The sequence below is a fragment of the Halichoeres trimaculatus genome, unplaced genomic scaffold, assembly GCF_033239565.1.
Source record: "Halichoeres trimaculatus isolate MK-OKI-2021-1 unplaced genomic scaffold, fHalTri1.1 fHalTri1_scaffold_6, whole genome shotgun sequence".
NCBI classification, from domain to species: Eukaryota; Metazoa; Chordata; class Actinopteri; order Labriformes; family Labridae; genus Halichoeres; species Halichoeres trimaculatus.
Window position 1 is genome coordinate 17112230 of NW_027437184.1, and position 26978 is coordinate 17139207.

At 40.6% G+C, this 26978-nt stretch overlaps 2 protein-coding genes across 3 annotated transcripts; one reads left to right on the forward strand and one right to left on the reverse strand.

Annotated features, from left to right (window-relative positions):
- The first annotated feature begins 690 nt into the window (after positions 1–690).
- On the forward strand, positions 691–16931 carry arhgap31 (Rho GTPase activating protein 31). 2 transcript variants are annotated; one of them, XM_074673144.1, is made up of 12 exons: positions 691–1184; positions 5074–5176; positions 5782–5926; positions 7847–7929; positions 8049–8156; positions 8792–8934; positions 9014–9221; positions 9364–9485; positions 10806–10862; positions 10978–11619; positions 11716–11864; positions 13033–16931. In XM_074673144.1, the coding sequence occupies exons 1-12, from the start codon at positions 1085–1087 to the stop codon at positions 15088–15090; spliced, it is 3918 nt and encodes a 1305-aa protein (XP_074529245.1). In that variant the 5' UTR covers positions 691–1084; the 3' UTR covers positions 15091–16931. The 2 variants fall into 2 exon arrangements, with proteins under 2 accessions (XP_074529245.1, XP_074529246.1); XM_074673145.1 differs by having other exon boundaries at positions 1120–1184; positions 5082–5176.
- A 4334-nt stretch (positions 16932–21265) lies between these two features.
- gsx1 (GS homeobox 1) lies at positions 21266–23402 on the reverse strand. Its single transcript, XM_074672605.1, has 2 exons — positions 22810–23402; positions 21266–22709 (listed from the first exon to the last, which is right to left on the reverse strand). Exons 1-2 carry the CDS (start codon positions 23186–23188, stop codon positions 22357–22359), a joined length of 732 nt encoding a protein of 243 aa, XP_074528706.1. The 5' UTR covers positions 23189–23402; the 3' UTR covers positions 21266–22356.
- Between the last annotated feature and the right edge of the window lie 3576 nt (positions 23403–26978).

The following is a 26978-nucleotide window of genomic DNA, read 5'->3' on the forward strand; positions in this document are numbered from 1 at the left end:
GAGTGCTGGGTGAAGACTTCTTAATTTACAAGACCAACAGCAGTGTTTCACATTTGGTACAAAAACCGATGGGATCTTTGTGATGAAGTTCAAGTCAAGGTTAAAAAAGAAATGCATGTAATGCATGTCAGTAACAAGAACCATGTCTCTAAACCCCCCTCTCCCCAAATCTCCCCCCCATTTCCCATCTGTGCCCTTCAGGCCCTCACTTCAGTCACCTCCCACTTCCCTCTTCCTTCAGAACCCGTCTGTTTTTGTTTTCGAGCCCGGGCTCTTTGCACAGGAAATTGTATACATAGGGAGCATTCAGGAAGGCAGAGAGCAGCTTTCCCGTTAGCTCCTAGTTTGGGCGCATGAAAAAAAATGAATAAAAAGAGGTCAGTAATTCCTAAAACCAGGAGAGAAACAGAAGTCAGCTGTTCTCCTCCCCTCACTCCATCTCCCTCCCCTTTACACAGTCATAACATTTCAAAACTCCCTGCGTCTCTGCTGCCACAAGTTCAAACTTAATCACAGAATATTTGTGAAATCTCAAAGGGGAAATATCTATGGAAAAAAAGTTTTATTTCTGAAAGGGTTTGCCTTTCCTTCACACATGTGTATACTCTCAGCTACAGAGGAGCGAGCGTGAAGGGGAGACTGTGTGTGGAATGAAGGAAAGAGGAGGAGATAAAAAAGGAGCAGGGAGAGAAAGACTGGCTGGGGGTGAAAAAACAACAGGAAGCTGACCGGTTCTAATGCTGTTTCTGCAAATCCTTCACAGATAAAGCAACGGTCTGCCACGTCCCGGCTAAGCAGCACTCACACACACACAGGTTCTTTTATCGTCACTTGAACTTATGACTATCTAAAGGACTTTAAGCTGAAAATGTGACGTCACTTCTGCTCTCAGCCTCCGACAGACTGTGTGGTTAGTCAGAATGTGAGCGGATGCAGACGCTTGGGAGCTGATTGCTGGGATTTCTATGTGGCCGCTTTTCTTTTTGGACCCACAAACTCAACCTTTTACGGGGTCATATGGATCGATTGCCGTGCTTCCAGGGATCTTTTTGTTTCAATCATCTGGAAGACTAAGTGGAGCCACATGAAGAATAAAGGGAATAAGCTCAAGTCCAAAAAGAAAGGAAGTGAAAATGCTTTCGGCTGTGACCTGATAGAACATCTCCAGAACTCAGGACAAGATGGTAAACTTTTCTTTTTCTTCTTCATCTTTAAAATTTAAGTATTTGTTGAGAGCAGATAGACAGTTTTCCTTTCAACACTAAACTTTACTTGTACACAGAGGACATTTCTACTTAAACTAAATCTTAATTAGTTATTCCCTGGATATCTTTCCCTAATATAACCTTTACAGTCACATTAAGAGGTTGTATGAAGACAGATAAAACAACAAAAAGAGTATTTATGTACCATAAAGCCTTTTTAAAGATTTCCACTACTTACATATGACTATATATGTGTTATACATTCGGCAAGTCAATTCATTCACCCATTGGCTGTATTAAATGCTCATTTGTGACTTTGGGTGTGGCTCTTACATTTTTGTCCTTTTCCTACACTGACTCTACCTCTTATGAGTAAAAATCCGGGTGGTGTTGCTGCAAGCGGATGTAAAGGGTTGGGAGAGCCAAGAAAAGAAAGAATAGAAACAACATGTGCCATCAAATATTTCAGTGTGTAGTCAAGTTACTTCAGATGTGTTATCCTATAATCTCAGCAGTACTGCTACGTTCCACTGATTGTACGTCTTTTTTTTTTCATTTACAAAGTTTATCTCACACCTTTTGGAGGGGTGCATCCTGGCTTTCCACAAAAAAGTGAACAAATCTCCCACGTGCTGTGACATATGAATCCTTGAGTTGAGGATAACTTTAAGGAAGACCTGTTTCTGTGGCTACTCTGTGAGGCGGGGCGTTGGGAGCAGGAAGTGAGGGAGGAGGTTAAGGGTGTACCCTTCCATCATGGATGACAATCAGACATATTGTGTTTTTAAATTGTTGGTGCATTATGACTCCACTTTAATAGAAATGACTGAAGACCTCTGGGAGCTGTTGTGACACAAAGGCATAAAATGTGATATAGTGACTATCAAAGACCTTTTACATTTTTAAATCTAACTGAGCATCTTTTCCAGGCGCAGAGACTAAACGTATAGAGACTTAGACCAAATCAGCAGATGCCTTTTACACTTTTGACCCTCCCTAACAGACTGACTGAGCACTGACTGTGTCAAACAGAAAACAGCAACTGAGGCCGAGTGTTACAACCAGCACTTCCTGCCTCACAAAGACAAAGAGCTGTGATTATGTTGTGTAAGTTGTTTATGACAACCCTGCAAATCAGCAGATGCACAAACTTGTGTCCTCTGGAAGAGGGAAGTGTTGGAAAAACAACTTTCATTACAAAGCTTTGTTAATCTGTCCCTGAACCTTTAAAGGAAACACACAACTGTTTTACCATAAAAGCAGTTTCTAAAAGCTGCAGAAGACAGACTGCAAGGCTGTAAAGGGCTTTTATAAAGCTCACCACTGAGCAGCAGCTGCAGTTACAGCATTTAACAGAGCATTTAACACCAAGGCTGAAACAAATAAGTTACATCTGTTGACTGACATCCTGCATTAATTTTATGTGATAAAGTACCTTTCAGAAAAGGAGCAGGGATTTTCCCTGCGTGCTGAGACTGAGAGGCTAAATGAAGGCTCCAGAGAGTAGGTCTTTTTTCATCCAGCATTTGACCACAGGCATGTCACTTAAAAACCAATTAAATCAAATAGACAAGAATGTAAATAGCAGATTCGTGGTGTCTGCAGTGGTCATGGAGAAATCAAATATTGCTTAAATTGTCCTGTCATTTTGTTAAAGATGAGTTTGTTGGCCTGATGATCTGTTTTTATTTAACTCAACACAGAAAGAATCAGAAAAGAGACTGCAGTTGAGAAGTCTTCAGAGGTGAACACTTGTACGGCTGTATTTGTGTTGAAGACTATTTGCAATCAATTGGTTAATCAAGTCAGTCATCTCTGAATTGGAAGGTTGGATATTCAGCCCATCTCCTGCTGTGAGCGTGCCATTGAACTCCAAAACTGCCCCCCCAGTAGCCGCACAGTGGATAGTACAGTACTATGTGTGAGTGGGAATAGTTCAGAATGACAGAATGGCAGCCTCTGCTGCCTGTGTATGTCTTTGTATACACGGGGTGAGAATGGATGAATGTAAAAGTGCTTCAATCCATTTAACCATGTAGGGATTCAGTTTATGGAGTAATAGAAAAAAAACATGAGTGTAGGGATGCATGATATATTGGCATCAATATCGGTCATTTTTTTAATGTATCGGTATCAGCTGATGTGTAAAAGCCTGCTGATATTTGCTCATTAGCTGCCGGCCATTTTCAGAGCATCTTGAATAATCTTTCAAGACCCACATAATTTTGTTTTTTATGAATATATAAACACCAAAACTACCTAAGGAGAGTGGACCCTCTTTTTTATGTTTTTTTTTCCCTGTTTTTGATTAAAAAAAACAGACAAAACATACTTTTTTGATCGCGCTCATCTCTGGCGCTCCATCCTTTGATCCTCTCTATGGTCGTCTTTTCTCACGATCACGCCGCTCTTTCTCTCTGAACTACCGCAACACTTCATCTCAGTTGTTTTTTTTTTTTTTTTATCAACATTGATACCGGTAAATATCAGTTATCGGGCATAACAGCAATAATAAAAATAGCAAATATTGATATCAGCCAATATTTTCATATCAGCGCATCCCTACATTAGTGTGTTCCTTAAAACTCAAGATGATCATTTCAAATACTATTAATTCTTCTGTTGAGTAAAAAACAGACACTACACTGCAGTACACAAAAAACTTCCCAGAACCAAGTGTTTGCAAAAGATTACCAACAGATTAGTCTGATTATCAGTGTATACAACTCATTGAACAGTGAAAAAACAAGCCTGTCTCATTCAGCTTCTGATTTTATCTGTTAAATATCACATTTACGCTTAAAACTCCTACAAACTCATCTACCCTTTACCTTTTTGTGTCATACACAGCTTTGGAGGTTACAAATCAGTTTTTAAGGACCAAGAAAATGCAGGGAGCGAAAGAATGGCTGGGGCTGAAAAAACACCCATGTGGATGGACACATGGAGAATTTTGGAGGCACTTCTGAAATCACAGATAGAGAAATGAGAAGAGGCTCTGCTGTCTATTGATTTACTGACAGTGTGTCCCATTTGTGATCTCGATATCCCATTTTTTTTGCAACAAAGCATCTCATGATTTGGGAGGAAGAGGAGGTATAATTGTAAAATTTGTGCACTCTGTATCTAAAATGTAGAGCATAATTGCTGATAAATATGTGTTTAAAGGATAGATAAATTAGATAATCACCTTTTGAGTCATAAGGAGGTTCTGGGAATGCAAGAAGCTATGAGAAGCTTCATTCTTCTTTGTTTTTGTGTATTCACAAAAGACACCCTGAAGCAGTCAGAATTACAAAGCATTCACTTTGGGAATCAGCTTATTTCCCTGTACTTTCATAGCGAAACAAAAGTTCTTCTCAGTATGAGCTAAATGAAGGTTATGTACTGACAGAAGCTGAACATGTGTTTCAGCTCTGGAGCCTCAGTTAAATCTCTTCAGTTTTTTTAAACATCCACTCAGACACTGTTGTGTACACAAGGTGATGAACTGTAGTACAGAAAGCTGTGTACTGTCGGTGAGTGGTAACATTTCAAAAGCAGTTTTCTATTAGAGGAAATGTCGTAAGTTATACCAGCTACAAGGACTGGGTGTGTCAACCTTCCTCTGAAACAAACAAACCATTTTTAACTTCCTGTCGAAGTCCACCTACAATCAGCGGCCCTGAGGAATACAAAGCAGACATGGTGGAACAAACCCTATACCATGAAGTCAGCCTGACAGCGTGTGCATTGTTACTGCTGAAACACTGCTTTTACTGTAGCTTCCTTCCCCTTTTGTTAAGGTTTCATGTGATCATGGAGTTGAGGAGAGCTGAAACAGTACAAGTCTAATATTCTTCTATGACTCACGATTTCCTTACTTCAGTCCCCCAGGTTCTGATTAAATGTGCTGAGTTTATCGAGGAGCATGGGGTTGTGGACGGGATCTACAGGCTGTCGGGGGTCACCTCGAATATCCAGCGGCTCAGGTACTCATGCAACATAAAAAAACAGCCAAACATATAGAATACAAATTACAAGTATAAAGCACGAATCACTCTATGAATCTTCCAATTCATTTTTTTTTCTTCTATGAATGTGAGTGTGCTCAGCTCTCTTTGTACTTTTCAAGGAAATGTATTTGGCATGAAGTTAGAGGTCGTGTCAGCCTCAGTTGATTTTTCCTTTATCCTTTCACGCTTTGCATTATTGTAGCTATGAACAGAATGTTTAATTGATTCATGTGAGGTCTCTTTTTGGACTATTATTGGTCTGTTTCTGTGAAGCTCTTTGGATCGCTCGTCATGTAAAAGAAAAATAAATATGTTTCTTATTCTATTCTTTTCATCCATGTTTGGACCAGCTTTAGTCATTCGTTGATAGTGATGCTCCTCTAAATCAGTTGTTGGTTTCTCCAAATATTTACACAAGTAATGACCACATTTGTATTTACAGTGGATGAATAAAGAGCTTTGTACTGTTTATATTTTACAGCAAAAAAACTTGATTCAACTGGAAAAGCTACAAATAAAATGCAGCAGTGTGTGAAATAAAGTATTCAGCTAACTGTGTGTGTGTGTGTGTGTGTGTGTAGGCAGGAATTCTGCTCCGAGGCGTGCCCTGACCTTACAAAGGAAGTGTACCTCCAGGACATCCACTGTGTGGGTTCCTTATGTAAGCTGTACTTCAGGGAGCTTCCCAATCCTCTGCTCACATATGAGCTTTACAGCAAGTTCACCGTGAGTACATTCAAGTCACAAATATTAACAAAAATGTGTGCAAACATATCGGCATTAGTCTGGCTGCAGATCTACTCAAAACTCCTGCTGTACAAACTGTAATGAATGACAGCAAAAAAGGGCATCTCTGACCACAGAGATAAATAATCAGTATTAATTCCACTCTGCCCCTCGCTGCTCTGTGTTTCTCTGTTTCTGTGATATGGTTTCTGGGCATATCATCATTTTCATCAGTGGGACCTCGTGCTTTAGCTCATGAACATTACTATAAGCAGATGTAAACTGAGCTTTAAGCACAGAATCCAGTGTATGACACAACTACACAACTATGCTCATGACTTCAGTTTGATTTCGTCGGTCATATTTTTTTAGAAGAGTGATACTGCTGCCTAATAATCAAAAAAAGATGTTTCCGATGATCCTGATCACAGAACTGGGCTCTTGTATTATTTGGTTTCCTTACAGAGAGGCAATTTTTTCAAATACAAACCCATCCTGATGCATGGAGAAATTTGATTTAGAGATGTTAAAGACTGAATTAACCAACACAAACTTTGAGTGACACAATCTTTACATTAAGTACCAAAGAGGAGCTCTGTGTCTGCATTTTGTTGAATGAGGCAGAGGAGGAGGAAATTGAAATAGTAAACGTTGAGACCTGCTTTCATTCATGCTCTCTGTGGAGCTCTCTGTGTACATTGCGGAGCCATTTGCATACCTTGGCATTCAGGCTTGAAAACTCAAACGCTTCAGTGTTTTAGGAACAATCAGTTCCTCACATGAAGTAATGTTTAAAAAACATAATTCTGTGAATGTTCTAGCTGAGTTGGAGTTCGTGAATTCAGCGTGGACACAAAGAGGAATGTGTATGTTTGTAGATAGTGGTTGGTGTTGAACTGATGAAAACTCTTATACTTTGCACATTGGTGAACAAGTTTATTGATGGAATAAGGATTTTTATTGAAAGGATTTTTGATGTTTAACAGTTTGTTTTGGGCATTACGCAAAAAAAACCCCAAAAAACCTACTTATTGATGTTGTCATTCCAACACGTGACTGGTAAACAGAGCTAACAGGCTCAGCTGTTTGGGCCTCAATCACATGAGTCTGACTGCACGCACGCCAGCATGTCTGCTTAAATATGGCCAGCCAGGATAACTCGGTTAGGACGCTGAGTGATAGCTGTAAAGGATCGTGCAGTAGTTTTACTACATTGAAATTGTATTTCACCAGCAGTTTGGGAAAAAAACAGAGGATGCTTTGTTTGTATGAGTGTATGTGCAGATTTTGCAAACTAAGATACATTGACAGGACTTCCAGACAGCTACAAAACAACACAAACAGGACACTGCAAAAAATAAAATCTAATCAAGTGTTTTTGTCTTGCTTTATTTAAAATCGTCTTATTATTCTTGATGTAAGCCACATTCAACTGGTCAGTCCAGAAAAATGTCTTGCTTCAAATTATATAAAGACAAAAATGAGGTCTAAATTGATTGTAACAAGTAAAAAAATCGGCCAATGGAACAAGAAAAATTTGCTTGAAACTAGCATAATGTCTTAATACGAGTAACTGTTCTCTTGGTCAGTTTGCAGATTTTTTGTAACTTGTTACAAGCAATTCAGACCTCATTTTAGTCTTTAAATAACTTGAAACATGACATTTTTCTGGACTGGTCTGGTGAATCTGGCTTATGTTAAGTCTAATAATACACATTTTCTACTGAAAATAAGACAAAAATGCTTGACAAAATTTGAGTTTTTTTTCCAGTGGAGGACTTACTGTAAATTTGGACTCATTTGGGTGACCCAGTATCAGACAGTTTTAAACTATAATCATGCTCTAAAAGCAAAGAACACCACGCTGACTATGCACTGGAGATAAAATAATTTGTCATTCACAACTTTTCTTTCACGCAGGAAGCAGCCTCAGTCCAAGGGGATCATGAGAGAGTCCTACACATTCAGAGAGTCATCAAAGAGCTGCCGACCCCTCACTTCAGGTGAATTAAAACCCCATTAACTCTCAGCAGCACAGAGTTATAAAAGATATTACACAATTTGATACATTTAATGAATACTGTTGTAATAAATGTGACATGGAGTATTTCTCAATCATCAGGACTTTGGAGTACCTTACTAAGCACTTGACGTACCTTGCCACATTAAGCAGCCAGACCAACATGCATACACGAAACCTGGCTCTAGTTTGGGCTCCAAATCTATTGAGGTGAGTGCAGAGATTTATTACCCCTGCCAAGAAGGTTGTGTTTCTTGGAGAGTTTGGCTGTTTGTCTGTGAACAACATAACTCAAAAACTAACGAACAGATCTAGATTAAATTTTCAGCAAATGTTCGAAATGGGATAAGCAAGAAGTGATTAAAGTTTGAAGGTGATCCGGATCACTGTCTGGATCCAGGACACTTTTTTAGAGGATTCTTTATCATTCTGCGATAAGGCTGTTTTCACTGATAAATGGACAATGACTTTGCAAAAGAGTGCAAGACAAGGTCTCAATAATTTCTGACAGATGCAAAAGTACGATCCAGATCCTAACTATATCCTGGATGCTAAGATCTGGAATATGAAATATGTACAGGGTCATCATAATTTTCAACACTGTCAGGTAACAAATTATCGTACAAACCTGCAACTAACACCAAATTGTAGCAGACAGTCTGCTGAAAGGGAGTATCACATTAAAATAGGACTAAAGTGTTGCATGACAATCACAATATGCTTGGCGGAGGTCTGTGCTCTCTGAGTGCTTTCCTAGTTAATAATTAAATGATTGAAAATAAATCTCAGTTAAAACAAATTACAGAACTGGCAAAACTTCCCATGTTCACTTTTTATCATCTCAGATCTAAAGATATAGAGGCATCGTCTGCAAATGGAGACATGGCTTTCCAGGAGGTGCGGATACAGCAGTCAGTGGTGGAGTTCATTCTAAATCACACACAGCAGATCTTCAGCAGTGATTCTGTCCAAATCAAACCCAAAGAGGGTATGACATTCAAAATTCATATGCTGATTAACAATGAGAGATCAGCTTTTCTTATATTGAAATGACTGTATCCTCCCAGGACCTGGTCTTATGTGTGGAGAGAAGTATGCCACGCTCCCGATCAGTGGTCAGGGTGGGCCGATGAAACTGATGAGCCTAGAAGAAGCACAGGCCCGCTCCCTGAGTCCAAACCATCCTGTGCACAGAGAACGGCAGCGTGAAAACAGCCTCCCTGATACCAGCACAGCCACGCTGTACCACACTGTCATCGACATATCAGACAGCAAGTACGATCGACTGCATTGATCTATTATGAGTAAAGAGTTCGGTACATGCATGTTTAGTATTTTTAATTTGGGTAAATGACGGTGAAGACAGGGGGAGCACTGGTTTTCATAGTAACTTGATTTAATAATCTCTTTGTGTTAGGAGGAAGTTTTCTGGGAAATCAAAGAAATGGAAATCCATCTTTAACCTGGGGCGCTCTGTGGACTCCAAGGGGAAACTGAGCAGGAACGGCAGTGTGTTTATAAGAGCTCAGGGGATAAAAGGTAAGAGTGATCAAACAAACATGAGGAAAGGATGCTAAGTGTTCATAATGTTCCTCCAGGTAGTTCAGTAAAAACATGAACAACTTGGCAACACAACAATTTATCACAAACATGTACAATTTCAGGAAAGTAAGTAGTAGTAGCTAGATTAAGAGGATTTGAAAAATAAATTCTGGGGCAACATAGGCCGAGCAGTCTCAGTGCACCCCATGTACAATGGTTATATTCCTTATTGGAACTGGTTCAACTTTCAACCATGAGTATTTGCTGCACGTCTTCTCCCACTCTCTGCTCCCCACCTTTTTTGTCTGTCTAATATTATCATTTTAATCAAGACACATTTGTCCAAAATTAAACGTATGAAAACAGATAATAACAGTTTTAGCTGCACATTTGAATTATAAGATGTGTTGGTTTCTGTGGCCTCTGGAGTTTGTTTTGTCCAGAGGTGTCAAGTAACTAAGTAAAAATACTTCGTAACCTTACTTAAGTAAAACTTTTCGGTATCTATACTCAACTTGAGTAATTATTTTTTAGCCAACTTTTTACTTCTACTCCCTACATTTTCAGGCAAATATCAGTACTTTCAACTCCGCATGTTTGAAAAATAGCCTTGCTACTCCTGTTTCATTCCAGCTTGTCATTGTTCAAAAAGGCACACACCAAAAAACGTGAAAACCCATCCTGAAATTGCGCTATCCACAACGAGTGAATTTGATTGTGGATGGAAGAGGTGTATAAACGTGACATCATTCCAACACTCTATTGGTTTGTACACGATCCATCACACCTGACACGACACAAATCACGCCACACTTTAGCAAGGTGGTAACTGACACATGTAGCGTGTTACTTTTATACTTTAAGTAGTTTTGAATCCAGTACCTTTACACTTTTACTTGAGTAAAAAGCTTGAGTTGATACTTCAACCTCTACAAAAGTCTTTTTAAACCCTACCGTCTATACTTCTACTTGAGAAATGAATATGAACACTTTTGACACCTCTGGTTTTGCCCAAGCAGCACACTAAGATTGCCGTTTCTCTAGACTGGCCCCAAAAGCAAAGGCTGACGGATACATGACTCAACGGATTTGAAGATATTGAATTTTTTACATTATGCTTCATTTAATAGTTAGATGTGTGGTGTTATGCCAGGAGACTTGGGGACTGCCTTCACTCCACCTCTTTGCCAGTTTCTTGGTCAAACCAGTATTTCCAATATGACTCCACCAACCCTGGGCTGAGATTACATCCATGTTTTAGACACTCCATGGTTTTGTCAGAGAGAGATAAAGTAGTTTTTTCTTTTCTCTTTTCAGAAAAGGCAGCCCTGCGTCCATCCAGGAGCATGGAGTCCTTGTGTTCTTTACCAACAGGTGAGTATAAAACCTGAATTTATCTATTAAACTCTTTCTTTTACCCCATTATGAAATGATGTTGGCATACAACAGTGACCTGATATAGTCTGTTGTTTGTAATTTTTCTGCTCAGATGATGACAGAACAGGAACAAACAGTTCATCTGGTAATGCTGGCGGTAATTTTGCGCCAGATGTAAAGTCCAGAACTCTGGGCTCTGACACACTCTACGACCTGAGCGAACATGAGCAAACCTGGGAGTTTAAAGGGAACAAAGCAGGAGGGGCTACGGGGGGCTGGGACTCAAGCATGAACCAAAAGGGCTCACCAGGTGCCTCTGCGGCCTCTCAGAAAACACTGCCAGAGCAACTGAAGGTGTTCAAAGGTGATGACCTCAGCAGATACCGGCCCACCTCTCCCAAAAATAGGAGGATGTTATACTCGGGGTCCTCCCACAACAACTCCTCTCGGCCCTCCTTCCCAGGAAGCTTCTTTCCACTGGAGTCCTCGCCGAGGCATCAGCGTAGGGCTGTGAACATATCTGAGCCTTTTGCTGTGTCTGTGCCCTTACGAGTGTCAGCCGTTATCAGCTCCAACAGCACTCCATGCAGGGGACCCACCAAGGACAAAGCTGCGACTCTGAAACCGAAAGAGAGCTCAGAGCAGAGCAGCAGCAGTGGAAAGAGCAACACTTTCCCCCAAATGGAACCCAAGAAGCAGGAAGGAACACAAAAGAAAAACACAGAGGAGCCAAGCCCTGCAGTCCAGCCAGAGGGTAAGGACATGTGTCTATATCTCATTCTTATAAAACATGATCAAGTCAGACATGCTCAATATAATACAATGAAAACAACAAACTGTTTTAATGCAGGGTCAAGCAAAGGAACAGAGCAAGAAGGTCGAGGAGGGATGAACATTTCTGAACTGGAACCACAGTCACTTGGATTTGCAACGCAAAAAAGAGATGCAGTGCCATCTTCTGGAAAAGAGCTGCAAAGCCTGCCTGTAGCTGTGCAACTGGTAACTCATTCAGAGACACACTTTAAAGGGGCTGTGAGAAGTCTGAAAGTGAACTTGAAAAAGTCTCCCTTCTAGATATATGCCTGATTGTAATCCACACTTTAAACTGAGATTATTAACGCCAATATTAAAGGTTTCAGATTATTTTAAATTGCTACTCCTTAGCTTCCAGTTGGTGTCGTCCAGGACCAGATTCATTTACAGCACGTCTAGGTCTCTATGACAACACCACACCAGCTGACAAAGTTTAGTAGAGAGAAGAGATGAAAAACAGAAATCTGTGTTTTTCTTTTCTGAAAACAATTTCCATCATTAATTTTGTAGTGGTGGACACAGTAGCCTAACTGTCAGACATAAAAAGGACAGAAGAGCAGAAGAAAGCTAATTGGGAGAGAGATACAGCCTGAGCTAAAGGCTAATTGGTCTCTATCACTCTATAACACAGGGGCTAAACTGTTTTGCGATTCTGTTCATTCCAACCTACAGTCAGCAGTTATTCTGCAGTGGTCTGTTCAAACTTGAGAGTCTATCAATAAAATGAAAAGTGAGGTTACGTTAGCTCTGATTGGTAGATGACTGGCAGCACATAGCTAACCAGGATTCACTACCGTTACACATTACAGACATGTTTTAGAGCACCGGACTGCCAGCTGTGCTAAATATAAACAGCTACTAAACTACACACAACTGACAGTGTTTACTTGTTGTCACGTTAGCCTACAGATACGTTGGAGCACCAGGCTAGCCGGCTGCTACGTTTGCTTGATGTCACGATTTAAACTGTAGCGATGTGTAACTGTACTGATAAATACCTTACCTTGGCATGCTGTATCCAGTAAAAAGTTGTCTTGAACAAAGAAAATTTGTTTTAAACTGATCTCCTTTTAATTCCAAAACAAACACAGACCTCACTAAAAATAATTTGCGACAGTGTGCGGAGACTCCAGGCCAGAAGGTGGTGAGGGAGTGCAGTTAAAACAGACCCTCCTGATAGCATCTTTAATATTTCTAAAGTTTTTTTGTGAAGCTTTGATTACAACAAAAACATTAAAGTTTTTGAAAGTTTTAGAGTTTTTTGAGTATTCCTGTTTCTTATTGTGAGCAGCAACCCTGATGCTGCATTTTGAGGTTAATTCTTCTTTGTTTTTCTTCATGTCTTCCTTCCTAGGACACAAAATCTTCTGAGACGGAGCCATGGTCTGACCTCCACCAGGAGCTGAAAATCACTGAACCTGAAATTGACCTGCTGGATGAGACTTTTAAACCAGTTCTGTGCTCCTGCTCCAAGAGTACTTATGAGGATACAAAGTTAACAATGGACATTAAGTCGAAGCGAAGCCGAAGTTCCCCGTCTCTATCTCTGTTATTCAGGGAGCAGGCTTTCAACACCTCTCTGAGTGATCATGCAATCACCACTGGGTCACACGCTGCAAAGAAACTGCCCTCTGAGTCGGACATCTCGTTTTCTCTTCACACAAACACAGAGAATGTCTGTGCTGCTGTTTTTTCAGGTAGCAGAGAGATGCTGCAACTGAAAAGTGCACCCTCAAACAACAATGGTGCAGCCACAATCGAACAGAGCCAACTTCCTTCAAAGGAAACGTGCTCAGGTGAAATTGCAAATCCTTTGACTACAGAGGAAAACCTGGCTGCTGAAGGCTCCTCAGCAGCTGGTGATACAGACAAACCAGACAAACCATCAAATAAACATGAAAATCCCCACACGAACTTCCCCTGTCAAGGAGCAAAGACCGTTGAAGCGATTCCTGCGCTGGAAGTGATTCAGAGACTGTCTGTGTGTTTGGAGGAGAAACGAAACACCTTGGAGCTGCCAATGCTTGATCATGATGAACATAGCGGAGCCATCTCAGAGGAGCTGGACCTCGTAGAGTCCTGGGAGGATCTCAGCTCCAACAACCAGTGGGTCACCAGTCCTCTCCACTCGCCTGACATAGAGGAGCTGTTTCAGAGGCTGTCACCCTTCAGCTCACATGGGGAGTCTACAGGGTCAGGGGAGAGAAAGATTTCATCTCCTTCAGCTGCTGAAAGCAAACAATCTGCCGTTAAGAGCACTGAACACTCATCAGGAAATCTTCCTCTGACCAGCAGCAGCAAACTAGAGAACAAATGGACACATTTGCCATCAGTACCCACGCGGGTTCGTGCAAACAGCCATAATGAAATGCAGTTTAACACGGGAAAAAGCAGCACAACAAAACAGAAGAATACAGCATCATCTCAAAGGTTTTACAGACAGTTGTCTCATGAAGCAGCTGCCTCAGAGAGAAGAGAGGAAAGCTGCTTCTTTAAGCATCGACCATACTCCCTCAATTTAGATCTGGGGCAGCGATGCATCAGGGACATTTCTAATCAGCAGAGTCGTAACTCCTCAGAGTTCTCCTCTTGTAAGAAAGGATTACAGATCTCCACTGGGGCCGTAAACAGCGGGCTGCCCTCAGAGCTGGAGCTGTTTCTGAGTGATCGGCAAGCACCCCTACGCAGAAACTCAGCCCCGGTCAGCGTGTCGTCAGTGAGAACAGCCTTCATGATCAAAACATGTCAGGCCAAAGCTGTACCCGTCATCCCTCCAAAGGTGCAGTACAGTCAGATTCCCCCCTCCAGACAGGACAGTGACCTTAAAGTAGTGAAGGAACCAGAAAAGGAGCGTCCTAAAATGCTTGCAGAGAAGAGTCACAGTCTGCCTCCTCCAGTGATGTCAGATCTGAAAGAGGAACTGGAGAATAAAGAGCCTGTTCACAAACACCAAAAACACACAAATGTTGGGAACGGTGCAGATTCTGTCAAAACAACATCAACTACAGACCTGCCAGTCATAACAAGGAGACATCCCCCGAGTCTGGAGGTTTTTGTGGATTGTCCCAGACCCAGCAGAGGGAATATCTTACAAAGAACGTCCTTCAGGAACAGACAGAGGCCACAGAGCCTCATTCTGCTCAGCCCACCTTTCCCTATTATGGACTACCCGCCATCAGGAGATGACGGCAGGATCCTCTCGTCCATCAAGAGTCTGAATGAGGCATCAGCTGGAAACATGTTTGCTAAAGACATGGCTGAGAGTTTCAGGATGCCAGAGGGGATACCTCTTCAAAATAAAATGACTCTTCCAAAAAGCGGACAGAGACTGGAAACGTCAACCAGCTGCTTCTACCAGCCGCAGAGGAGGTCCATGATATTTGACAGCAGGAGCCACCGACAGAATGAGTGACTAGAGCTAAAACTCTGAACATCAGTGTAAATATACAGAGACAGGATAGGAGAAAGGTTAATATGGAAACTGAAGGGGAGATGTGGAAGTCTGTGGTTATCACAGCATTTGTTTGCTATGGGTCCAGTGTATCCAAATACATGAAAGACTTTTTGAACCATGAGGTATTGGTAAGGACTCGAGGAGGTCAAGAGTTATTTAAAAGAAAAGTGAGATCAGCTGTTGCCCTTAACATTTCTGTTATATACATACAAATTTGTTTTTTACGATGGGGTAAGTCCTTCTCTGCTCTGTAAGAGAATTAAAGTTGCCACCACACTTTCCAAGTTCCTGCAAAATTAGAAAAAATCTTTAACTTACAAGAAACAAAGTAAATATGATACTAAAAATGATTCTGAATAACAAGATAATGTTCCTATTTTTCTTATCTTACTCTAACAGCTTCATTACTTCAAATCCAAACTGTCAGCAGAAACACTGATCAACACAGTTGCTGAAACCTTTAATAATGGAGCTCAAGCTCGACAAACTGGACTTATAGGACAGAAGATAAGATCTAGCTCAGCTCCACGCAAAAGGCACATGCTTTTTTTAACTGTTGTGCAGGTATAAATAGTGCATTATAACACACACAACAACTGTAAAAATGTTATGTAATTTGTTTGTCCAAACGTATGAGAGTATGTCTGTTTAATTGTCAAAGAGTGACACAGTTGTCTCTTTTTTTGACTGACACTAATTATCACAGCTTTTCTAGTCATCAACTGTTAACTGAAAAAGATGCTGCAAAAAGTTTGTTGGTGAAAATGACAATCTTAACTCCTATTAAACCTGAGGGTTTGCCTGTTAAGATATGCTCCTTCTAGCATCAAGTTAAAGGCTCAGTTTTTTAAGGTTTATGCGAAACTTTATGCTTAATTCTTCCAAGACAAACGCAATCCTTGATTCACACACTAATGACACAAATAGACAAAAATGACCCTTTCTTGACAGGTGACACGTATGCTTGGGCTGAAGTTTGCCCTGTATAGAATACAGGAAGTGTACAGTGAAGGTGAACAGAAGACGAAATGGTAAATTGAAAACTGATAATATTTTAAGAGTGTTGTCAGAGATTGTTTTATTTATTCCTTTATTAGCACATGACATGAGGTTAACTTGATAACTATAGTTATACTGTATTTTGGCTCTGTGACAGGCTAATGTCAATGTGAACTCATATTTAAAAGAAAAGTCTTTTTTCTTTTAAATATATCTCAAGCCATTCAGATAGTATTATGCCACAGAAGGACTTACGTTTATATGTTTGTGTATTTTCTGTAAAGTCTTTGTGTTTAATGGCATTTGTATGAATTTGGAATGCAGTGCGTAAAGTTAACTGGAGGTTGAGTATGTGTGTGTGCGTTTGTGTGTGCTCACCGACTGTATTTGATGGTGCTCGAGTCAAAGTCAGACAACGATCTCTCCAGGTTTCTGTCTCTTGTTTTTAAGATGTTACAAACACGGGAAGTGATGTATTCACCTTTGTCCAATTTGTGGGTAAACTCCCAGAAACATAACAGAGTTGGGATGTCAAAATGTGTATTTGTTACAGTGTTTATTTTCTTTTATTTTTATTTTTTTGTATTCTGTTGTTAGGATGGACTTGATGAATGATAAGTGTTTTATCAGACACAAGATAAGAAGTATTTTTTTTTTGTTTTCTAACTGATGTATAATACTGAAAATATGAAAATGTATACATAGGAAATAAGTGAACTGAGAAATGCAATTTTTCCCTCTGATGGCTACATCCAAGGTGATATACACAAGACGCGCAAAAAGTTTTGTTACAACAGAAAGTTATGGGAATAAAAAGTTTGAAAATTCACATTAGTCAATCTCGTACATATTTTGGGGTTCATTAAAAAGCACAGTGTCACACACTAACATTAAAGTGAACCATTAAAGTGAACCCAATGTCCACAAACAGAATTTCCCATTTAAAAAAAAACAAAAACAAAAACAAACGCTGCTTGGACTTTTATAAACAAATCATTAATTTTTGTTAAATTCACATGTTTTGCCAAGAAGTTGGGCATCATCTAGGACTGGCTGACAGACAGGAGAGTGTTTTCACTGTAAGGTTTAAAATAACACCTCTGAAATCAAAATAATTTGGTCATGTACAGCACTATAGATTCCTCTCTCAGGCTGGCTGATATGGGATTAGGTGCCACGTGTCCTTTAAACTTTGCACCCCCTCTCATTTCCAACCCAGTCTTTGTCAACAGAGAGGACATCGAGCACTAATTCTCATCAAGTCCTGTTGGGATTTTCCCTTTCCACTTTTATATATTCAGCAACACATATCATTTTTTTCACATTTTTGAAGATTTTGTCATAAAACTGACTATGGAATAGGGTTCATGATTTAGATTTTCTGTACGTTTTAAATGCCTCCTCATCAGATTCCAGGGAATTTCACAACTTCTATACTGTTTTGGTGAGCAGCACAGGGGCCTGTATTAAGAAGGCTGTGGTACGTCTGTGTGAACAAGGTGAATTCAAGGGCCCCCCTGAGACTGGAGGGGCCTTTTTCCAGGATTGATTGCAACTCTACAGCCAGCTAAACTGTTCCTCCTTGAGATTTGTTACCGCACAGAAATAACACTTTGAGCTATTTTGAAAATACCCTTGTAAATATGTGGTCGTAGTAGATGTGCTGTTAATACAGCAGCTGTAGAGTCTGAAGCTTGCTCAGACATGCTTCATCTTATCCACCAGATGTCGCTCCTGCTCCACATTGTGAGTTGAACATCCAGCTCAGGTGCATAGTGCGCGACCATCACTCCACACACACTGAGGCCCATAAGAAGAGTTCAGCTTTGTAGTTTTTATGTATCCACAGAAAACAACACTTTAATAAGGATTGTGCTGCTCCAATAGCTGCTGCACTGTGTGCGCATAGCCACCAGAATGAAACGTCTTGTTTGTGTCTCAACGTCCTTACTCTGAACTAAGTGGTCCCGTTCAAAAGAAAGTCCAGTCACCAGAATGTAAAAAACTGCTACGCTAAACAAAACAAAACACGTTTGATTATCTGAAAATACAGACAACAAAATATATTTGACGTCATCATGAGTCGACGTGCACAAAACATGTTTGTGTTAATAAGCAGACCGATAAAAAAAACTGAAGCAGAATCAAATAATGTACAGATAAAAAACCTAACAGCAGCTTTTTTGAGTTGCACATTCTTAAACTAACTGCTAAAATATAAGTTTAAATGCTTTACCTAAGTAGCCAGGTAGGCTGGGGATCCTGACATATTTTATAAGATTCCCTCATGAGTGGACTGACAGGGTGACAAATGACAACAGAAAAAGTCCACTGTAACGTTATCCAAATGCCACATCCAACACTTGGTCTGGACCTCCATTCAGAAGCATTCATTCTCTGAGCTGCGCTCGCGCTATAGCAGAGGTCACTTCCATGTCTGTGCAGTTCATTATTTGCCGACCTTTGACACTGCTTCTGTGTGTGCTTGGGCCGAGAATTAAAAAGGCATTTTCCCAGCAGCACGCTGAAAAAGGCAAGCAGAGGACGGTGCGCGCGCTGAATATTCAATGAGAGGGGGAGAGAAGTGAGGAAGAGTGAAGCTGCGTGCCAGTCCTTCATCTTACATTACTGATTAGCTGTTAAACAGATTATTTACAGCTGAATGGCTTCAAATGTCGCTACAGAAAACACTGCGAGTTCAAGTCGATGGCGAGCCGTTTCCCTTCAGCAGGCTGAGCACACTCTGTCAACACTAACAGCTCCGTAATGACAACATGGGGCTTCCACATTGTGTACACTTCCACAGCAAGCATATCCCGAAGTAACCAATGTAGCTGAGAATGTAAAACATACTAAAACATTCGACAAATTTTGGAAAAAGATACCTGTTTCACACACTATGAACTTGGACTGTACACATATTTATTTTTTTATTATTGCTGACATTTTATTGCAAACATATTGAATTACATCTCTTCATCTGTTTGTATGATTGAATAACTTTTCTCGTAAAAAAGCTGCAAACAAATTTTAACTGTGCTTCAAAACCAAGTTAAACTTTAAATTACTATTTTAAAAAATGTCCACATGAAAAAAAGTCTCCTCTCTCCAACAGTAACTCAGTACTTAAGATTTCCAGGCGAGTTTGGAAGCCTGGGGTACCAAGTATTTGTCCTCAAAAACAGACGTAAACAAACGCGTTACAAAAGAGCTAAAGTGTTACAAAGTTTAAAAAGTGTATAGTTAAAGTGAACTTGTTAAAATGTTATGTTTACTCCTCGTTTTAACTAAGCTGTATAAGTTTAAAGTTGTTGAATGTGTAGTGCCACAGCAAGCCACGCGGGTCCAAAAAGAGCTCTCATTGAGAAGCCACGTGTCCGTTTCCAAAGCCTCTCCAACTTAACCACCTCCTTTGTACGACTAACCCACATCGGCAGCGTCCCTCCACATAAAGGGATTTGCAATTTCAAGATATTTCAGCTTAAATGTTTTTGACAGTTCCCTCGCTTTTACCTCGGCTTGGTTATTTTAACTGTGCCAAATGGGTCACCTTGGGTTGCTGTCTGCGCGCAAAGGGCTTTTGCGCGCATTCAGTCTGAATTTTTTCCAACTTTCCTTGACGGGGAAACCAGCTGCTGGTCGTGAAAAGACGGCTTATTAATTGTCCTTTGTCATGCAGAATTGCTTGATTTCTAAAGAAACGTACAAAGGCTCTTTTTCAGGATTCAAGTATTTTGTTTCGTGCGTATTTTCAAACCATCGAATCAGCTGCAGCGCCGCGCCGTCTACCAGACTCTCAGGTACTGACTGCCTGCTCCCTTTGTCCCCTTTTAATGCTGTTGTAAATCGTGCAGACTGATTTGTTACAAGCTGTTCTTTTAATCTGATAGATAAGAGACATGTCAAAGAAAAGCCGTAAATAAAAAATTAGCCAGAATAAAGACAAGGGCGAGTCTGCTAGATGGGCGCCTGTTGACTCAAGCGGCTCTCCAGCGTCAGGGGAGCCCTCTCTTCAGCTCCGTCAAGGTTACGTCCACAATTCCCCTTTCTTCTTTTTAAAAGACACCGTAGTTCTTTTTGCTTCAATGAATTGATCGGCACAAAATTAAGAATAAATAAATTGAGCATTTGGAGCAGCGAGCGTATAAGCTCCCCCAGGGCGCATACCCTCAGGCTATTGAATGGATAAAGGGCGCTTTGCAGAGGGCGATGTGACCAAAATGGGGCTCTATGGTGTAATTAACAAAATAGTCTAATCCCATATCTTAACAAATGCAAATATTAGAGTTGTGTTAAAATGGTTAACTGAACAATTAAATGAACTTTACATGTAAAACTTCACATCCAAGAAGGCACACTGATGTAGATAACGTGCTGAACGCAATTTAAGAACAGTTTTGACACTCTTTATAAGAGTATAGAGGTACATTTGTATGGATGAAAATATAATTTCAAGCCTTTTCAACACTACAAACATAATCTTGAGATCAAAATCTTCAACCAAAACGCAGCAGGGGCAGTGCGTAAAATATGCGAATAAACCTGGAACCATGCGCTGAACTCATTTTTGTGTCTCTTTAGAGATGCAAGGTTACAAATAATTCACTTCATAAGAAATTTCAAACTTAATTTTTGTACAGATTATCTGAAATAAAATGACTTACTGGAAGCGTTTTCTTGAATACTGAGAAAACTGTTAAAGCTTGCTGCGTATTGAATGACGAAATATTTTATTTGTGGGTTTGTTCATTTGCCCTAAAACTTCAGTTTTATGCTAATTAATATTCAGTTTGTTTGTTTGTTTGTTCTTAAAATAAGATTAATACCCTCTGAGTCTGGGATTCCGTATTAATTCAAAAACACACCTGCATCTCACAAAAACCGGCAATAAAATTTGACCACACTTGTGCGTCAAGAACAAGAACAATAAGGGTCATGGACACCAAACTGGTCTTTTCCTCATTTATTTTCATGTCCGATCGATATCTTAAGATATGCACGCTCTTGATGCACCATTATACACCCTGAGTGCTTATTAGCTCAGTCACACGAGACGGATCATTTCAGCTGGGGTGAACCTTGAAAAGAGCTCCAAAGGGCTACCAACTGATATCTGTTGTGAGTGTCCCCCCGGGAAGGCACATAAAGAGAGACCACAACAACGTCTTTATCACCTCTAAGTCATAAAGATTATGGAGCATTTGATTTACTCATTCGGGATGATTAGCTCATACAGCCTATTGTGCATCTTTAAGAATCACAAGCACACTTGGTCTGCATGTGGTGTGCAGCGCCGGCTGGGATCTCCTCTCACTCTAACATTCATTTGGCACATTTTAAAAATATATATTTATACACAATCAAAATATAATTTCTTTTCCTTTTTTAACAGGAAGGTCAAAAACTTCTGTATCATGAAAGTTTTCTCCCCTTCCGTAAATATATGTTGAACTACATTCTTAGAATAGTAAGTTCACAGGGACTGAAGCCTGAAATTACGCACTGCAAATGATGCCACATAGAGAGTAGCCGATGGAAATTTAAATGTGTAGAGAAGTACTTAACACTACCACTGTGATCCAAAGATTCACACGGCATATGACTTTGTCCCACAGTTGTCTCACTGCGTAATTAGTAGATTTTAAAAGTGTATACATAACAAATTAAACGGCGTGACGCGCGCCTTAGCGCGCAATAAGTGGCGCGCAGAAAACACAATATTCAACCCACAGTACAGTGTGCCGTTCAGAAATATTTTTATTTAAGTATCAACATTTTTAAATAAATAAATATTTTTCAATTACACTGAAGATATAATTTCAGAGTGATTTCAGCAATGTCGCCCCAGTTTTCCCACATTTTAAGTCACAGTTCCATCCACAAAGATTGAATCTAACCAGTATGGTAACCATGTATTGAAAATACCGTCTTTCCAAATTACCAATGAACAATGTTGCTTTTGTTTTTTTTCTTTTGTCATTTGGGTTGTCTTTACAAATATGCCTACCATACTCATGGGATTGGCAACAACAAATGGAACGTTTTCAGAAAAAAACTACATACAAAACGTACAACATGTATACAGCTATACAATAACTCAGGGCAATTCCCTGATTAAATATTCTCTTTGTATGTACAAACGACCGAACACAAGTGGATCAGTCTTCTTTTTTGGCTGTTTTCATGAGGACCAAAATCTTTTAGGAGGGAGGGAATGGAAAGAGTTCACGGGGAGACGGAGAGGTCCACATCCTCCTTTTCAGACGAGGATGGAGAGATGGGCATGTCGTCCTCCTCTTCCTCCGAGCACCTTGCGGTTGACAGGGACGAGCATTTGCAGTTGTGTGAACCAGTTCTTTGACCGCTGCTCTTGCCCTCCTTTTTGTGCTTCACTCTGCGGTTCTGGAACCAGATTTTCACCTGTTTCTCGGACAAGTTCAGGTACGTGGCGATCTCGATGCGCCTCAGTCTGGAGAGGTACATGTTGGAGGTGAACTCGCGCTCCAGTTCCAGAAGTTGTGTGCTGGTAAAGGCCGTGCGCATGCGCTTGCTGCTCTGGAGTTTGCCGTTACTGTTCTCTGTAGAAATAAGGGAGATTTTTAGCCACTGTGACACTGTATAAATAGACGAAATGTGACATTATGCACTCGCTTCTAAGTTTTATGAGCCTGTACTCACCAATGGAGATGCAGTGGAACTGTCGTGGATCTGGGACAGAGTACGCAGCCTGGTATATCCCTGGTCCGTGGCTGAGATTGACGCTGTTGGATGAAGAGTGATGCCTGGACAGAGCCGAGTGACAGTACTGCGTGCTGAAGGGAGGAAAGGACGCCTTGAGGAGCGGGAGAGTCGGTGGTGACGGGTGGAGCTGGGACGCCGTCATGCACAGCGGGCAGAAGCACAGCAGACCGGCTTTCCTGGAGTGGCACGAGCCTGTGAGCCCGTGCGGTTGGTGCGGAGAATGCACTGCGTACGGGAATAAAGGTGGGTTGTTCTCGTTCCCCTTGTCGTTGGCCTCCCGTAGAATCAAGGAATCCACGAGAAAAGACCTCGGCATGTTGGCAAAACTTGTTGCTCAGTTTGGTTGAAGTTGGATCCGGCGCGTGGCGGTGTCAGTGTGTGCTCTCCTGGAGACTGTGGACAGCGAAGTGGTGCTGAAGGCGCAGCGTCGCTCCTTAAATAGCCGCCGTGGACTCGGTTCGGCCATGTGACGGTTACGCTGTAAGCGGCCAAGAGCTCTCAATAGGGTTTTGTGCCTTTCTCTCGGCATTCCCACTGCACGCTTCCCCATTATTTCACTTGTTAACTAAATGAACTGCATAATGTAGTCTATTCTTGTCAGCCCCACCCACGCCGCAAGAGGCGGCACTGCCCATTCTCCCTTTTATCATCACTCTCATTTTATCATAGAGCAGAGCCTCAATGTGCGCGAAAAAACCTTTCTGTCACATTCAGAAAGCCAGAGTGTGTATTCAAGTTTTGACTTGGATACTAAACAGTCTATCAGATATGTTTCAGTATAAGTTATACTGCTAAGTGTGTGTGTATAGGCAAAGCGAAGGAGGGAAAAGACACGGTAACTTTCAGATATATTTTCACATTTACCATCTTTAATGATTAAATCACTTAAAGTGATTTCTTTAAAATTAAATTCTAAGTAAGCATGCATTTGGAAAAGGCATGGTAAATACAGGTTAAAAGAACTGTACGTGTAGATGATGTATTACATTTCTCTTGACAAATAATATAAAGTCTTACATTATCTCTTTTGTGTAAGTGTACGAGATGATTCATTTGTGATGCAAGTCTTCTGCACTTGTGTGGCTACTTGGCTGACAGTGCTGTGCACACATTAAAACGCAACAGCTGAATGTAAAGTTTATGCATATCCATTTTGAGGTTAATGTGTCATTTTTGGGCACAAAAAGGGACAAGTCATCGCCTGAAGGCAGTGCTGTTAAAGAGCAGTGATTAATTCCTTTGCTCGGGCCCCTGCCGAGTCGAGGGAAAGAATATGTAAAAATAACCAGGTTTTCACTCTGCGGCCCTTATTGAATGTCATTGTGGAGGGGTTTCAATGAGAGAGAAAGAGAGTCGAATTAAAGTGTGTGACAGCGGCGGATAGACGCAACAAAGGCGACTCTGTCATAGAGGAGCCCAATGCTCAGCGCGTGAAGCCCCCGCCTCGCGCTCTGATTGAATTAAGTAATAGGAAAACATTTTCTTTCACTTTAAGGCCCTCTGAACAAAGACCTTCAAAGGGACAGACCGTAATGTGTGAGTAAACAGTGGGTTGTCATTTCTCTTGCTCTAACTTTTTTTCCTTGCTTCTTCTTTAATAATGCGAGCATGGGGGTTTTCTTAGTTTATTTTTAAATAATAGCTTAATGTGACAAAAAGAAGAGGTTTCACTTGCTAATGCTGAGCTACAGTTATTACATAGTTTGTCCAAGTAGAGTTTGGAGTTTTGCTTGCTGCAGTATTACCCCAGTTTTTGTTTTTGCCAGTCTATTGTCGTCTGTGTATGTTTTTATTTAGCAAACGTCACCTGCTGCACTATTTGTCAAAATAAGCTTTTCTACTCCACAATATGCACCACACGATGGTGTGATGCTATCTGTTTTCCCCCCTCAAAAGAGGCCTAATGGGCTCAGCTTCACGACGTTAATCTTCCATAAAGGCCAGACCTGTAATTAGCCTGCACCATTATAGTCGATACAAATTAGGAGCAGTTAAACCCTTAAACAGGACAAATTACCCACCAGTACGACTGTTATATCAGCTAGGCCATTTTCATTCGTGCATTAGTATGTCCTTTCATTCCCTGCCAGGAATTAGCCATTAAACAGTCTGTCAATCTTCTAAACACAATCTATCGCCTTTCTTTCGATTCTTAATTGAGTAATAATTAAATGACATGTTTTCTTGATACGTTAAAAACGCCTTTTATACTCATAAAGAGATTGTCAGCTCGTGCGCTTCAGCCTGAAGCTGCGTAACACGTGTTCTCTTCTTCAGGTTTGACTTGTATCTCAGACGCACCTTCTTCTTTTTCTTTTTACAGTGACAGATAGCCAGCATGGTGTTGGCAGATTGACGTATTGCTTAACATAAAGATGTTATCAAAGGCCCTAATTTTCGAATTATGTACAGCAGTCACCCCGTGGATAGGAATAGAGGTTTCATGGGTCGTCACGCAGGGAGGCTCATCCTAATTTGCAATCCCAACTGGAGACTGACAAATAGTTTTGACCTCCCTCTGGAGGCGCGGGCCAGAAGTGCAAAGAATCTCATTCTCCATAATCACTTGTTACTGAGATAAATAATGGAGGGAAATAGCGCACTCACATTACAACAACTCTATTACTGTTTTTTGGGCCACTCTCAAGCTAAAAAATATACATTCATAACCTCTTATGAAAAGATTCATGCATCATCACATCCAGATCTATGTTTTTTTTTTCCTAACAGACACATTCAGCATGTGTTCAGCATACAGCTGTGAGTCAGAAAAGCTTCTTAACGTTTACGCTTGATAGGGGGGAAAGCAATGCCCCTGAAATAGTAAATTATTTATAAGATATTAAGTTGGAACAATTGCCTTCACTCAAGTTCATCCCTGATGATAACACTGACCAGTGCCTGCTGTGCTGCTGCAGAAGCACATTTTCAGGGGCTTTTATGCAATTATACCCAAAGATCTCGTGCCTGATGACATAAAGAGAACAGTCTGTTTATGGAGATGTAGTCAATATCTCCTTTTCTTTTTTGTATGAATTATTCATAGTTTAAGACACTATCCCCCCGCACTTAATATGTACACACACTTAAACACCCACACATCTCTAATACAAATGATGGTTTTAGCTGACAGTGTAACAGGATTTAAGGTCCCAGTGGGGTTTGGCCCGGCCGCGGATGGGCGCTGTGACTGTCGACGTGACACAGAGGGCCGGCTGCCCCTCCTAATCTCCCCCTGAGGCAACATCACAGACTGCAGATCCTGCTGCACCTCTATGGACACACAAAGGCCTTATTATCATTCATATGCTCAGCACAAACACCAGTCCAATAGATAACAGATGACACATAAGTACCAGCTGAATGGTGCAATATGTTGAGGCTGCTGGAGTCTAATGAATCCTTAAGAGCAAGGCTGACTGACAAAGAGATGCAGTTACTTGAGGTGACATGATGTGACAGATATAAGGCTCAACAGGTGAACCTGGACTCCACTAAACCAGAGGAATCTAAGAGCTAAACTTGTTTTGTAAAAACAGAGAGAGATAAACAGCATGTTAGTGCTTTATTAAGCTGAACAGTGAGTGATAATATCTACAAAGTGAAGGCATTCCAGTGATTAGTTTTACATGATGGGAGATGTGAGAGATGATTTCGAGAAGATGATTATATAAAGCACTGCTTAACTCAGCATGGCTTCACAATTAACAGATCAAAATGAATAAAATCAGATTTTAGATTTTGTACTCTTAACTGATTGGAGTTTTATTATTATTTTTATCTTTTATTATTGGTAGTCGTAGTTATAGTTGTAGTAGTTCAAAATGAACATTGACAAGGAGTATCCCTTCTTCAGATCTCAAACAAACCAGGCCTGGGGAAGATCTTCTTTTTAGTTTGCTAATTTATGTGTGATTGATTGATTATTCTCTTAATGACTGCGCAAACACAAAGGCATACAATTGAATCTTCATGGGTTTGTCTTCATCCTGACTACACTGCCCTAAAAGTTACCTCACTTGGTATTTTTTAAAACATTTGCTAGATCATTTACATTATTAACGATAATATTAAAATGAGGAAATACTTACATGTAAAAAATCAGC

Bases quoted from the DNA above. Each gene is read 5' to 3' on its own strand.
- arhgap31 (XM_074673144.1), top strand. From the start codon at position 1,085: ATGAAGAATAAAGGGAATAAGCTCAAGTCCAAAAAGAAAGGAAGTGAA. The intron at 9,222-9,363 runs GTACGATCGACT...TCTTTGTGTTAG, and splicing joins ATCGACATATCAGACAGCAA to GAGGAAGTTTTCTGGGAAAT. The intron at 9,486-10,805 runs GTAAGAGTGATC...TTCTCTTTTCAG, and splicing joins AAGAGCTCAGGGGATAAAAG to AAAAGGCAGCCCTGCGTCCA.
- gsx1 (XM_074672605.1), bottom strand. From the start codon at position 23,188: ATGCCGAGGTCTTTTCTCGTGGATTCCTTGATTCTACGGGAGGCCAAC. The intron at 22,710-22,809 runs GTGAGTACAGGC...TTATTTCTACAG, and splicing joins GTTCCACTGCATCTCCATTG to AGAACAGTAACGGCAAACTC.